General features: G+C 39.9%; 1 protein-coding gene across 1 annotated transcript in view; it reads right to left on the bottom strand.

Annotated features, from left to right (window-relative positions):
• Nucleotides 1-13,359, bottom strand: part of CDKL5 (cyclin dependent kinase like 5) — a 121,637-nt gene that overhangs the window by 70,141 nt on the left and 38,137 nt on the right. The window contains exons 2-3 of the mRNA XM_065741363.1: nucleotides 6,106-6,340; nucleotides 5,601-5,635 (exon numbers count right to left, since the gene is read on the bottom strand). Coding sequence (XP_065597435.1) covers nucleotides 5,601-5,635; nucleotides 6,106-6,169 — 99 coding nt within the window. The 5' untranslated portion in view covers nucleotides 6,170-6,340. The remainder of the gene's footprint in view (nucleotides 1-5,600; nucleotides 5,636-6,105; nucleotides 6,341-13,359) is intronic.

Raw genomic sequence — 13,359 nt, 5'->3', positions numbered from 1 at the left:
AAAACCACAACAGCCATATTTATATGACATGAGTATACTGCGCCTTTCTTAAAAAGATCTGCAATTATTTCTGATATTCAGATAATTTATCCAAAGACAATGAAAGAGTATTAGTAAGGGCTAAAAAAGGAGAAAAATTAAATATCAGGTTAAGTAGGAAAACACCCTCAAGTATTAAACCTACTGAAAAGGTTATTCATTATTCTTCATTGCACCAAAGTAGCCAAATTATTTAAAAAAACAAAAGAAACCTTAGTTTATAGAATAAGGAAATTCAGATGTTTATCTTTAAGAAAAAATGGTCTAAAAATATCTCAAATACACTGAAGAACAACCAAAACCAGATGCACTTTATACCAGGAAAACATCAGGCAGGGGATGTTGTGCATACGAGAACTGGCATTAGATTTCTAAATCATTAAACTGCATCCCCTCAGGCTCCAAAGACTCTGGTAACTCAGCACAGAGCAAGAGTATGAACAAATTGGGAGACTTGATGAAATCCTACTATGCTTTTAGTGAATTCACATCATCTAAAAGCTATATCTAAATGCACAGGGGGGAACACAAATTCCCCTCAGCATATTTTCAGTGTTTTTTTTCCCCACTTCTGCAAACTCCATATACCAGCAGGTCTAGAAGTGGAAGACCATCAGCTACCACCACAGTTTCTTATTCACATAATGGTCAGTTTTAGGTATCTAGGTGTTTCACGTTCATTTCTTATGACACAATCTATTCCTTACATATTTCTTAGAGTGTTGCATGAATACTGATAAATCCTTGGTTAGATAAAAACAAAACAGTATGCTCGTTCTGCAGATGGGACATAAAGCAGAAATTAGAATCAATGCTTTCAAACCACACACGTCATATTAATAAAGTATTTATGATGTGACTACCTACATTTGAATCCTTCTTCATTCTGACCCTGTAGCAAGCTGTCTCACTAATGAAGACCAGTGTTCCCACCTCGTCTATCTAGACTGTTTCCACTCTTTTCAGTTGTTCAATGATGTATTAACCTAATTTCCACAACCTACTCTAGTAGATTAGCCAAGACAGCCCACTTTACTATTTCTTATTAAAATAAAATGTATGATCAGTGTTTCTGAAAGCAACACCAGTGCATTTCCTTATGAAATGGCCTCTAATTAAAAAAAAAAAAGTTCCTTAGAACATTCTCAGAACAGCAGATCTCTGCTTTATTCTTAACATTTGTATTAATTTCACATTATAAAAACAGCAGATAAACAAGTTACCTTTAGACAGAAGCAACAATAAAGAATTTGGAATAGAAATATGCTACACAATAACATAAACACAGTCATTCTACTGGAGGTACTCTTGTTTTCCTGATAACACTCTCTTAGCAAAGAAAAAAAAAATCATATAATAATGACAAGGTATTTGTTCCTTAGCAAATTCCCTCCAGTTTAAATCTAAATCACACCCTTGCATTTGCAGATAATTCTGATAAGGCTGCATGAAAGTCAATGCTTAAATGTTTTTAATACAGTTGTTCTATTTCTGTAACTACATATAGGACCTTGTAATACATTTTTCTTCCTTGATGCAAAATTCACTTGTCTTAATGCAGAATTGTGTCTGTGACCTTTTTCACAGGTGAGAACATTTTTCATAGCATTTTTCACACAAGGATATATTTCATAGCTGAGGACAAGTCTCTCCTAATACATTTTACCAAGCTACAAAAGAGAAGAAGTTAAGCTGACAAACAGCCAGAGGAAGCACAATGGAAATAGATGTATAGGTACGTTGAGTTTTCAGTCACTTATTCTTTCTTACTAAAAGTGACAGGCCCTAGAGTCATCTTAGGAGCTAGGAGGGGAGCTTGATTTAAAAATCAAGAGTCAAATCAGTAAGCTTAAAATAGCAATATACTTAAATAAATAAATAAGTAAATAACCTTAAAATATTGAATACCTCAGGTCTTAGCAAACCCCCTTGCTAGAAACTTTAATAACTACCAGTCTTTTTTGCAATCTCAATGCCACGTTTCAATTAAACTTGAAATCGCACCATTTACATTTTCCTGCAATAATTATCTTTAAAAAATTGATCCATTAAAGAAATCCAGTGTCCTTTCACTGGCTGCAGAAAGAAGCACCTCCCACTGCTGAAGGAAAGCCATTCCTGTCAGGGCATTTGTTCTACTGCAAGGTATTCCTACAGGAACTCAGACAAGCCTGCCATTACACTACACTCTTAGAGCACCAAACTCTTTCAGATTAGAACAGTGCTAATGGCACAAAGAGCTGGAAATTCACGCATCGGCACAGGAAATCCTAGAATCTCCATGTGTCTACTTCCATAAAGAAGGAGCCTGCCTAGTATAAGCTACATCATCACTGCTCAGAACTTTTACAATACACATCCAGTGTTCTTACTCTAACTACCCCAAAATATACATTTTATCAAAGCCTTTCCTCAAATGGATCTAGACTCCCCCAAAGGGGACAATGCTTCATCCTGACACAGGATCTTTACAGGTTTTATTTTTTTTTCTTCCTTTTAAAAGGGACTTTACATGTCTCTGGCCAGTGTTTAAATACTGCAGGAGTAAGAGATAAGTAACATGGAATCCAGGAGAGAAAGTAATCTAGTAACTACTATCTAGGTTAGTCATTATGCATGTGTAGAGTATCTCCAAGAGGGTGTATTCTATAGTCTTATTTGCCTCTTAGTTCTTGAAACAATGGGTCCCAAGCTAAGGCTGTCATAACATTTGCAAAAAGAAAATAACACTATATAATGTTTTTTTATCAGTCTTATCTGCTCTTCTTCTATTCTTCATTTCTCAGTAGCTCTCATCTTCGCTGTCCTTTCATTTGTGAAAACAACGTGTATATCATAAAATCATAGAATCATAGAATGGCCTGGGTTGCCCTGCCGTGCACAGTCACCAACCACTAGAGCAGGCTGCCCAGAGCCATATCCAGCCGTGCCTTGAATGCCTCCAGGGATGGGGCATCCACAGCCTCTCTGGGCAACCTGAGCCAGTGCGTCACCACTCTGAGTGAAAAACTTCCTCCTAACATCTGACCTAAATCTCCCCTCTCTTAGTTTAAAACCATTCCCCCTCGTCCTAATACTACCAATCCATGTAAACAACTGTTCCCCCTCCTGTTGACTCGCTTCAAGTACTGGAAGGCCACGATGAGGTCTCCCTGGAGTCTTCTCTTCTCCAAACTAAACAAGCTCAGTTCCCTCAACCTTTCCTCATAGGAGAAGTGCTCCAGCCTTCTTATCATTATAGTGGCCCTCCTCTGGACCCATTCCAAGAGCTCTGCATCTTTCTTGCGCTGGGGGTCCCAGGCCTGGATACAGTACTCCAGATGGACCTCACAAGAGCTGAGTAGAGGGGGACAATCCCCTCCCTCTCCCTGCTGGCCACCCCTTTTTTAATACAGCCCAGGATAAAGTTGGCTCATGTCCAGCTTCTCATCCACCAGGACCCCCACACCCTTCTCCACAGTGGTGCTCTCCAGGAATTCTTCCCCCAGTCTGTATAAATACCTGGGATTGCCCTGGCACAAGTGCAACACCTTGCACTTTGCCTTTGTTGAACCTCACTAGGTTCACACAGGCCCACTTCTCCAGCCTGCCCAGGTCCCTCTGGATGACTTCCCTTCCCTCCATTGTATCAACTGCACTGCTCAGCTTGGTGTCATCTGCAAACCTGCTGAAGGTGCACTTGCTTCCATCATCTATGTCACTGATGAAAATGCTGAAGAGCACCGGTCCCAAGACTGACCCTTGGGGGACACCACTCATGGCTGGCCTCCACCCAGACAAAGAACCATTGATCACAATCCTCTTGACTGTGAACAGCCAACCAGCTCTTAATCCATCAAACAGTCTATCCTTCAAATCCACACCTCTGCAATATAGAGAGAAGGATGTGGTGAGGGACCATGTCAAAGGCTCTGCAGAAGTCCAGGTAGATGACATCCATTGCCCTGCTCCTGTCCACTGATGCCATCACTCCATCATAGAAGGCCACCAGATTGGTCATGCAAGATCTGCCCTTGGTGAAGCCATGCTGGCCGTCTTAGATCACCTCTTTGTCTCCTATGTGCCTTAACATGGTAACCAGGAGGATCTGCTCCATGATATTTCTTTGCAGGCACAGAGGTGAGGCTCACTAGCCTGTAGTTCCCTGGGTGATTCTTTCTCCCATTCTTAAAAATCAGAGTAATGTTTCCCTTTTTCCAGTCTCTGGGGATTTCACCTGACAGACATTATTTTTCAAATATGATTGAGAGCAGCTTGGCAACCATATCAGCCATCTCTCTCAGAACCCTGGGATGCATCTGGCCCCATGGACTTACATACATGTACCTGCACAGTTCGTGTGACAAGTTAGAATACATGCAAGGAACTAAGCCAGAGGCTCTTCTACTGAAATTATTTGAAGTATATTGCCAATTTTCATACTTACTTTCAAATCACCTATATCACATCCAAAAGTGAAAACAACATTTACCTGATTAAACTTGATGGTATTAGTATTATTTCTTATAACCACTGTTAGTATACCACTAGGAAAGAAAGTAACAAGAGATATACTCTGGTTTTACTGGAGGGTAAGAGATAACTATCTTACCATGTGGTATTCTGTAATTTTCAGATATTCATGTTAAAAAAAGCTACAATTACCTCCAAAAAACAGTTCCAAACTGTAGGTAAACCTTGTTACACAGCAAGGCACCAGCTCCAAACTCTCGGTATAAGTCATTCCAAATATAGCTATGTGCCCTGTACAAAAGAACTTCTGTGTATTTGCCAAAAGCCACAATAGGAATGTAGGTCCTCTTCAGAGCAATAGTATTTTCTAGAACAAGGTATGAACTACATAAAAATAACTTTTATGTATTCTCGAGTCACTACATTCTATGACTCTGAAAGGTTTTACTTTCCTGAAGTAAAACATACTTTGTGACTACATTACAGCTTCCAAGACAGCAAACTAGGTCGGCTGATGAGCAGAAACTACAGACATTACCACCTTAAAGAGCAGACTTCCCTTTTATTTATTTATTTTTAAAAGGTTGGTCTGTTTTTCAGAGGGTTCTCAGGGCAAGGAGAGTTACTTCTTCCTCTTTTGGACTGAAAACAATAAGCATAAAAGTCAGTACTTTCTCAATGTATTTTATTAGTTCACCACAAGTGGTGGAAATTCCACAGGGACTCCTCTTCCTCCCCAAGAAAGGTAAATACTTATATGGCAGCACTGGACAATTAATTTGATATCCAAATTGAGACTGATGGAGAGTAAACTGCACTCTAAAGTAGCTTATTTATTTTCAAAAAAGGCTTTCTTGGTTGAGATTAGCCAAAAGTTAGTAATACTTTGTATTTCATACAGATAAACGCTACAAAAATCCTCGGGTTTTTGCACTAGATGTAGCTGCTTCCTTTGACAGTATTGCAGTTAAGCCCAAATAACTGACTGTGAGGAAAAGCCCTGCTCAATTACAACATATCTAATACATAACAACACCTCAGTTCTCAAGGTAAGTCATTGTACTACCCAAATACCAACATTTATCGCTAATTTAAAGCAATTTTCTCACCTTGTGTCTGCATTTAAGTACAACACCATAGGCTCCTGAAACAAATCAGAAAAAAAGCAACAAGATAAGAGTAATCCATTGTCTCCAGGGCTGCAGAATATTGTTCCCAGTATCATCCTAAACTTGCAGATATAGGCACCTTGCTAAATTTTGGTGCAGAGAAAATTAAAAAGGCTTCAAAGTAAATGGGTTTTAAAACACAGAAGTTGTTTTTTAAATCCAATAACAGAAGTTTGACAGTTTACATCTATCCTGTATCATCTAAGAGATCACTACAGTCAACTTAAACAAAACTGGTCCACTTCCTTTTCTTACCTCCCCCTCCACCCCCACCCCCTGTCATTTACTTTCATTGAAGACTGCAACTGGAAAGAGTTAAGAAATATCAGTTTATGCTCCACACGTTTTGATACAAGCAGCATTTTGTAAATGAAAACTTCTTACCAACAAGAGGACTAAGTCAAGTCTAATAAAATAAACAGATCATATAAAATATACTACTTACCTTCACCTACAACCCCAAGGATCTCAAATTTATTCATCACATTACCAATGTTAGGAATCTTCATCAAGACAAATTCTTCCTACAGTGAAAGCCACAAAACATGGCACAATGGGGAGTGTCCAAAGAGCCTGCAAAAGGCAGCTGTGGAATGGCTCTCGGGGAAAAACAAAAGTTTCCGCCTTGATCAGCTGGACTTCTCACGGCCTTTCCTAATTTCTAGGCAGTCAATAGCTTCCTGAGGAGAAAAAAAGAGGAAATAACATAATTAGCAACTTGTTTCAATTCGATGAAAATAAAAACCACAGCAGTTGATATACCTACCATGCCAGTATTGTACAACATAATGGTAGCAGACAAGGTACTTCCACTTTTCACACTCAATTCAACTTAGCAGCATGTACATGGATTGAATGTACACCTGAGAACAGTATAAGATTACAAAGGCAGCTATGTCTATTAATAACTAACGCACATCATACACATTTCTACAAGACTGAAGCAAACAAAACATGGATAAAAACTACTTCGGTGAGCATCAATACACCTTTAATTATGGATGTTCTCACTTCACTTTATGGTGACAGCTACGTATAAAAAAACGAATTGTATTTAGTCACTTTATTATTTGTTCTCAGTAAAAGCAAAAAGGTTAATGCACAAAGGACACCAAACAGTAAGCATGCTGCAATTATTTCCTACTACTGTTTAAAAAATAAAAAAGGAAATTTGTTAGATCTACTAGATGTCAGTCTTAGAAAACTGTTTCTTTTCTCAGCTTATTTAATAGAGATGTAGTAAGTGAAAAAGTTTTTCAAAGGTTTCTTTGTCCAAATTTTTCAAACATGGAAGAAGTAATCCGACAAATCAAGTAAATGGACACTGGGAAAAGAAAGATTTTTGCTGTGTTCACATTAGACTCCAATCACTTCTCCTGTATAATCTTAGAATATTAACTAACACTACTTCTGGGTTTGGCTTTAATAATTCAGAGTACTTTCCCTCTCCCTAATATTAAAGCATACATCCTATGCTCTAAAATAGGGAAGAAAAAAAAACTAGGAGTTTCACCATTAAAAGGGAATACAAGATTTCCACAGTTTAGTGATCTGAGAAGAGAAGCACTCATGTGATGGCACGATAGAGGCAAATTCATTTAATTAACTTATGTTTAATGTGCAAGCATGAACTAATGACACTGGGTTTGACTCAACCAAACAGGATGTCTCATTGTTATTTTAGCATAAGCTACAGTGCTGGCCAGAAGCCCTGCACTGACTAAGTCAACTATAATAAAGGAAGGACAATTCAAGAGCGGAGGGAAATCAACAGCACTAACCTCAACAAGTCAAAGGGAGGTGGCTTTGAAGTTACTTTTGAAATAATTAAGATCCCCAGAGTTAGCCCTTGTATTCTAGGGACTAACTTGGAAAATAAAGTAGTGTCTTCTAGATCAGAAGGGACAGCTGTTTGTTTTTTTCTTTTTTAAAAGTTACCCAGTCCTTAATTAATTACTTCAGTGTTTAATTTGCCACTTCAGTTCTTCACTTGCACATTCTATACAGTATCTTTTCCTCTGTAGATGCAGGTTCCTCTCCTCATTCACAATTTCTGAAATGATCATGAACTACGTAAAGTGACACAAGCCTACAGCTTGTGATCCACATTATCTGCTTTCCTTTTGAAAAGATTTCTGCATATGTCTTCAGTACGGATGCTAGCTTTTTCCTTGTGAATAGAGATTAGATGCACCAGCACCAGCCCCAGCCTCTCATTGCCAAGCTCAGCAGTGCACAACCTCCTTTCCCCACTGATTTCCTCTCAGTCAGTTTCCCCTCAGGGAAGAGCACGGTCCCCAGGAATCTGGCTGCTTGTTACAAGTACTCCTGGCTTAGGGTCATCTGGGTGTTACTGCCATGCAGGCCTCTAAAGGTAAGAGCCTGCCAAGTCACTTATCAATGCTCACATGCCATTGGTGATGCACTTGGACTGTCCCAGATTAACACACAAACTGGTTTCACAAATCACATACAGCAAAGGTGACAGAAATGAACATAGAGGGGACCTTCTAAAAGAAAACCACGCATCTCTGGAGGCAGCCCTGTGCACGCCTCTGCTGGGAGCACTTGACAAAATTTTGCCTCATCCTGAATGAGCAGGACAGCTGATGAAAAGATGAGACACAGCAGCGGTGGAATTCACACCCTAATGCTTGTTGCTGCAGCTCTGTCCCATCTCGAGCGAGCACCATCTCTCCTACCTTCCTCCCCCACGGCAGCAGTAGATCCAGACTGGCTGGGCTCATCAGGTCCCAGGTTTGTTCTACAGCCTCACCAAAGGCCAGAGACTGCCTGCCATACTCCGCCATCTTCTCTCAGAGAAAGAACTCCAGCTGCTTTGAGTCAAGGCTTACACATACTGACTTGCTGGACATTTTTGTCACCAAAAGTTCCTGAAAGACTGAAAATAACTGCAGCACCCAAAAGAGCATCTCAGGGAGAGGTGGTCTCAGAGCTACCACCATAATCTGCAAAACCCAGAGCCAAGTCAGCAGTCAAACACCCTGAAACGAATGAGCTCAAACTAGTTTTATGTAATGCAGATCTAAAACAAAGTGACAAGAAAGAAAACCTTAGTGCTTTTTCAGTATATTTTCTCTTCACAATTGCTAAAGAATTACCCCAAAGTATTCAATTTAACCATTCATCTCAGACCCTCAGTTCTAAGAAATGCTACTCTTTAATTCATGATCAATAATTAGAAAGAAAAAATGCACTTCAAAAAGCTTGATGTTTACTGTAAATTATAAAAACACTTTAGGTAAACATCAGTCTTCAAAAAGTTCAAGAGAAATAAAATTATTTTCAAGAAACATTATTAGATTCCACAGTATTGTTAATATCCAGTATCTGGACTGGAAAGTGTAATTTCCAGTCAGCTGAAGTGAGCAACACACTTCTAACCTCAAAGCCATCCGTGTGAGCTCCTTCTACACGAGTTTCTTGCCAACAAGCAAATGTCTCTCCTGCCCTCCTAGAAGAAGTAGTAAGCCTAATCTTTTTATTTACTATTTTCACCCACTAAGAAGATACAACCAAGAATCTCTGGACAGTTAGGTACACTTTCACCTGCTCACCAGCAAAACAAGGGGTCAGATAAACAACTACACAACGACTCACAGCAGGAAAGCATCCACCTCCAATGGACATGCATTCATCCAGACCCTGGCACACCTTCTGTGAGAATGGGTACATGCATGAAAGGAAGCACTATCTGCTTCTATTAGTCACAGTGCATCACTGCTACACCAGCTCTTCTCTCTCCTCCCCACTTTCTGTGTAGTTCAATTTTTACTATTTTCCAGGAAAAATATAATTAGAGTTATAAGTATCTTACCAAGATTACAGCAGAATATACAAGGTAGATGCTTCAGAAAATTCAGAAAAGAAAAACTTCTGGGGAGTAATTCTTACCCAATAATGTGTTAGGAGTACTACAATATATCTACCACAGATTATAAAGAATAAATTCAGCTTACAAGAAAAAAGCTGAAGAAGAGATTAAAAGCAACAAGATCCTGTAATTAAGCGAGATATTTTTAATGCTTTAAGTTTCAATCTATCCTCCTCTGCATGGAAACGAACAGCCGGTAAAAATAAATGTGAAATTAAGAAGACTGTCAAGTTGGAACAAATTATATAAAAGCAAAACGCCAAAAGTTGCTCGCCCCAGCTCAGAGGTTTTAAAGTTCAGCTTCAGCAAGCTTTTATTGACACTGCTACCACTGTAAGAACTTGACTTCACTGGTGGTGGTTTAAATTGCTGTTGAGATACTAAAAACTATCAATTAATCCAGATGAGTTACACATTAATGGAAATTATTCTCACATAAACAGACAGAAAGGCAAACGCTTGACTTCTGTGGCCTCTGACACGGCCCCCCATAAGATCCTTCTTTTCAAGGTAGAAAAATGAGGATTTGAAGGGTGAATTGTTCAATGGATGAGGAACTGCCTGCGAGTTTGTATTCAGAGCACAGTGGTCAACGACCCTATGTCCAGGAGATCAGTGACAAGTGGTGCCCCTCAGAGGTCAGTATTGGGACCAGCGCTCTTCAGCACCTTCATCAGTAACATTGACAGTGGAGACGAGTGCACCCTCAGCAAATTTGATGATGACACCAAGCTGATGCACCTGAGGGATGAGATGCCATCCAGAGAGACCTAGGCAGGCTGAGCAGTGTACCCAGGTGAATCTTGTGAGATTTAACAAAGTCAAGTGCAAAGTCTTGCACTTGGGTCATGGCAACCCCCACTATCAACACAAGCTGCAGGACAAAAAGATTGAACACAGCACTGGTGAAATGGACCTGCAGGTACCGGTGGATGGCAAGGTGGACACAAGCCAGAAATGTGCCCTCGCATCCTAGAAAGCCAACTGCATCCTGGACTGCATCAAACGAAGTGTGGCCAGCAGGGTGAGGGAGGTGATCCTGCCCCTTTACTCTGCATTGGTGAGACCTGACACTGAATACTGCATCCAAATGTGGAGTCCTCAGGACAGGAAAGACATGGGCCTGTTGAGGAGTGTCCAGACGAGGGCCACAAAAAGGATCCAAGGGATGGAACGTCTTCCTTATAAGAACAGGCTGAGAGAGCTGAGGCCATTCAGCCTGGAAAAAAGAAGCTTCCAGAGAGACCTGAGAGCGGCCTTTTCATTATCTGTTGTGATAGGACAAAGGGAAATGATTTCACTTACAGGAGATTTAGATTGGATAGAATGAAGAAGTTTGTTGTTGCTTGTTTTTATTTACAATTAGGGTGTTGAGACACTGGCACAGGTTACCCAGAGGGTAGACTCTCAAGGTCAGACTGGACTGGGCTCTGAGCACCCTCACTGAGCTGTAGGTGTCCCTGTTCGTTGCAGAGGGGTTGGACTAGAAGGCCTTGCAACTCAAACCATTCTATGACTCTAAGGCAGAAGGCTGGAAAATATGAACAATAAGGACCTGACCACAGTTAAGCACCCCATAGCAAGTGCTAAAGTGGAAAAAGAGGTAGAATCCACTCCAAGCTATTAAAGATCTGGTCAACTTTCTAAAATAAACTAAGGCTGGAGGCCAGAGCACTGATTATGATTGACTTTTTCATCTTGTTCTTTTTGTATGCAAGTACAGATCCAAATATTAGTTCAGCTCATCCTGAATATGAATAGAATTCAATTTGGAGTTAAAAATGCCAGATTTACAAGCCTCTCTTATAGCTATGGCTAACTTGAAAAGAGTGGGTCCTTCACAGTATGCTTCTAGGGCCAGAGTGACAAATAAGCAGAGTGATTTTAAGAGTACTGGACACAAAAGCAGATCCCATGAGTTGTTAATACAAGGATAGGAAAGAATGTTGCTTCCACTTTAAGATTCTAATCAGTGAGAAAGAAATCTAATACATACATTGTGGGTGCGACAACTTCTTACACGGTTCATTACCCATCCTTATGCATGCTGGGCACTTTTCACCCTACCTGTAAGCAGCTCTGGATAGGAAAAACCTATGTTCAGGTGGTAATGCTCAACAGATGCTGCTACATCTTAAGTCTTTGCTGTTCCATCTGGCACAAGGTGTCCAACATTTAAACATTCACTTCAAATGGAAACATCCAACATTTGGGGAGGGAGGGGCAATACGTATATTTAACATAAAAGATCACAGAATATGCTTCTTTGGAAGAAGTTAATGCTTTCTAATCTAGCACAATATTTATAAGTGGTCTAAGTCAAAAGTCGGTTCTCTTATTCTCATCTTTCCTTTTCTCCTCTCAGCACACTGGTCTCTGGTAATATTCCACACTCATTTGTCACGTTCCTCACTATTCAGCTCCATAATATCTTTGATTATGCCATGGACTTTAAATCCCCAGGCTATAAAATAATATTACTGGCATCACTTTTCCCATCCAGAAAAGCTACCATTTTTCAAGTGCTACTTCTTAGGACTCGCTTTGCAACTCTATTCCTGTATTTGTGTTTGAAGCTCATGTTTAGAAGAAAAAAGCATTGAGTGTAAAAACGTCACTCCTTTATCACATGTACAAAAAGGAGCACATTCAGACAAAATCTTGAGCAAAGGGAGCTCCTCCCCAAGGAAAGTGTAATATATTACCTTTAAGGAAACACGTAAGAAGCACAGAGCAGCCATTCCATTGAAGAACTGATCTAAAGCTGGAATTCATCACCTTATTTGTGGGAGAAAAGGGCTTCGAGCTCTTCCACCATAGTCCCTGGTCCCTCTATTCCCTGACAGCCCACTGGTAAGAAATGCGGTGCCCTATAGGTTCCTCTGTCTGATGGCTGCAATCACCAATTCTGCACCAGCAGTACTACAACACCATGCTGTCATCAGACAGAAACACCAGATATAGAAGACCAGGCCACTCCAATTACATCCTCCTGACACATTCCTAACTGAATCAGCCACCAAGTCTCCTACATGCACACACAAAGCACACCGGTGATTTAAAGTGACTGTCTCCTAATGCGACAAAACTGAAATTCTTTCAACCTTGCCAAATTCCTCCTCCTAATAGCTCGGTTTTGTCTTCATTGTTCTCAAAATAACTCCTGCTCACACTTAAAATGAGATGTTTCTCTGCACTGGTTTGGTCTGGGATGGAATTTTCTCATAAGAGAACAGAAAAGTAAAGGTAGATGTAAAAACGCTTACGAATACCAAACGGGCACTGAAACTAAATTCTGTGGGTTTTCTAATGCAGATCAAAATAACCACAGTGACTATACTTCCTTGTAATTTTCAAAACATATCATTAAATACAGATTACTGGTTCACTGCCTAAAGTAAGAAGAAAAAACTTAAGAAATCACTTTCTCATTTAAAAAGGGATGCCAAGCATATGGAACAAAGAAAAGGGGGGGAAGCCCCACCCAAATTCCCACACTAAATTAATAAGAAAGTACCATATAGGTTAAAGAACTGAAATACCCTGTAACTAATGCAAAATCATTTATTATTTATTCTTAACGTGTTTTCTAGTCAAGGCAGATGCATTTTATTTAAATAACACCGATCCATCTTTTACAATATTAACTGTGCAAAGAATGCCCTTGGTTTTCCAGGCAGAACAAAAGGAAACCACACAATGACTAAGTGTCCTAGCACCTACATACAGGTCACATCATTAATAAAGTCCCATTAGTACCTAAGTACACCTGCATGAAACGGCTGAAAGGTTTTTCACCATGGA

The sequence above is a fragment of the Cyrtonyx montezumae genome, unplaced genomic scaffold (genome assembly GCF_038088225.1).
Source record: "Cyrtonyx montezumae isolate F1298 unplaced genomic scaffold, pur_monq_1.0 scaffold_3, whole genome shotgun sequence".
NCBI classification, from domain to species: Eukaryota; Metazoa; Chordata; class Aves; order Galliformes; family Odontophoridae; genus Cyrtonyx; species Cyrtonyx montezumae.
Note: the sequence above shows the minus strand (reverse complement) of the source record. Positions and strands in the feature narration are given on the sequence as shown.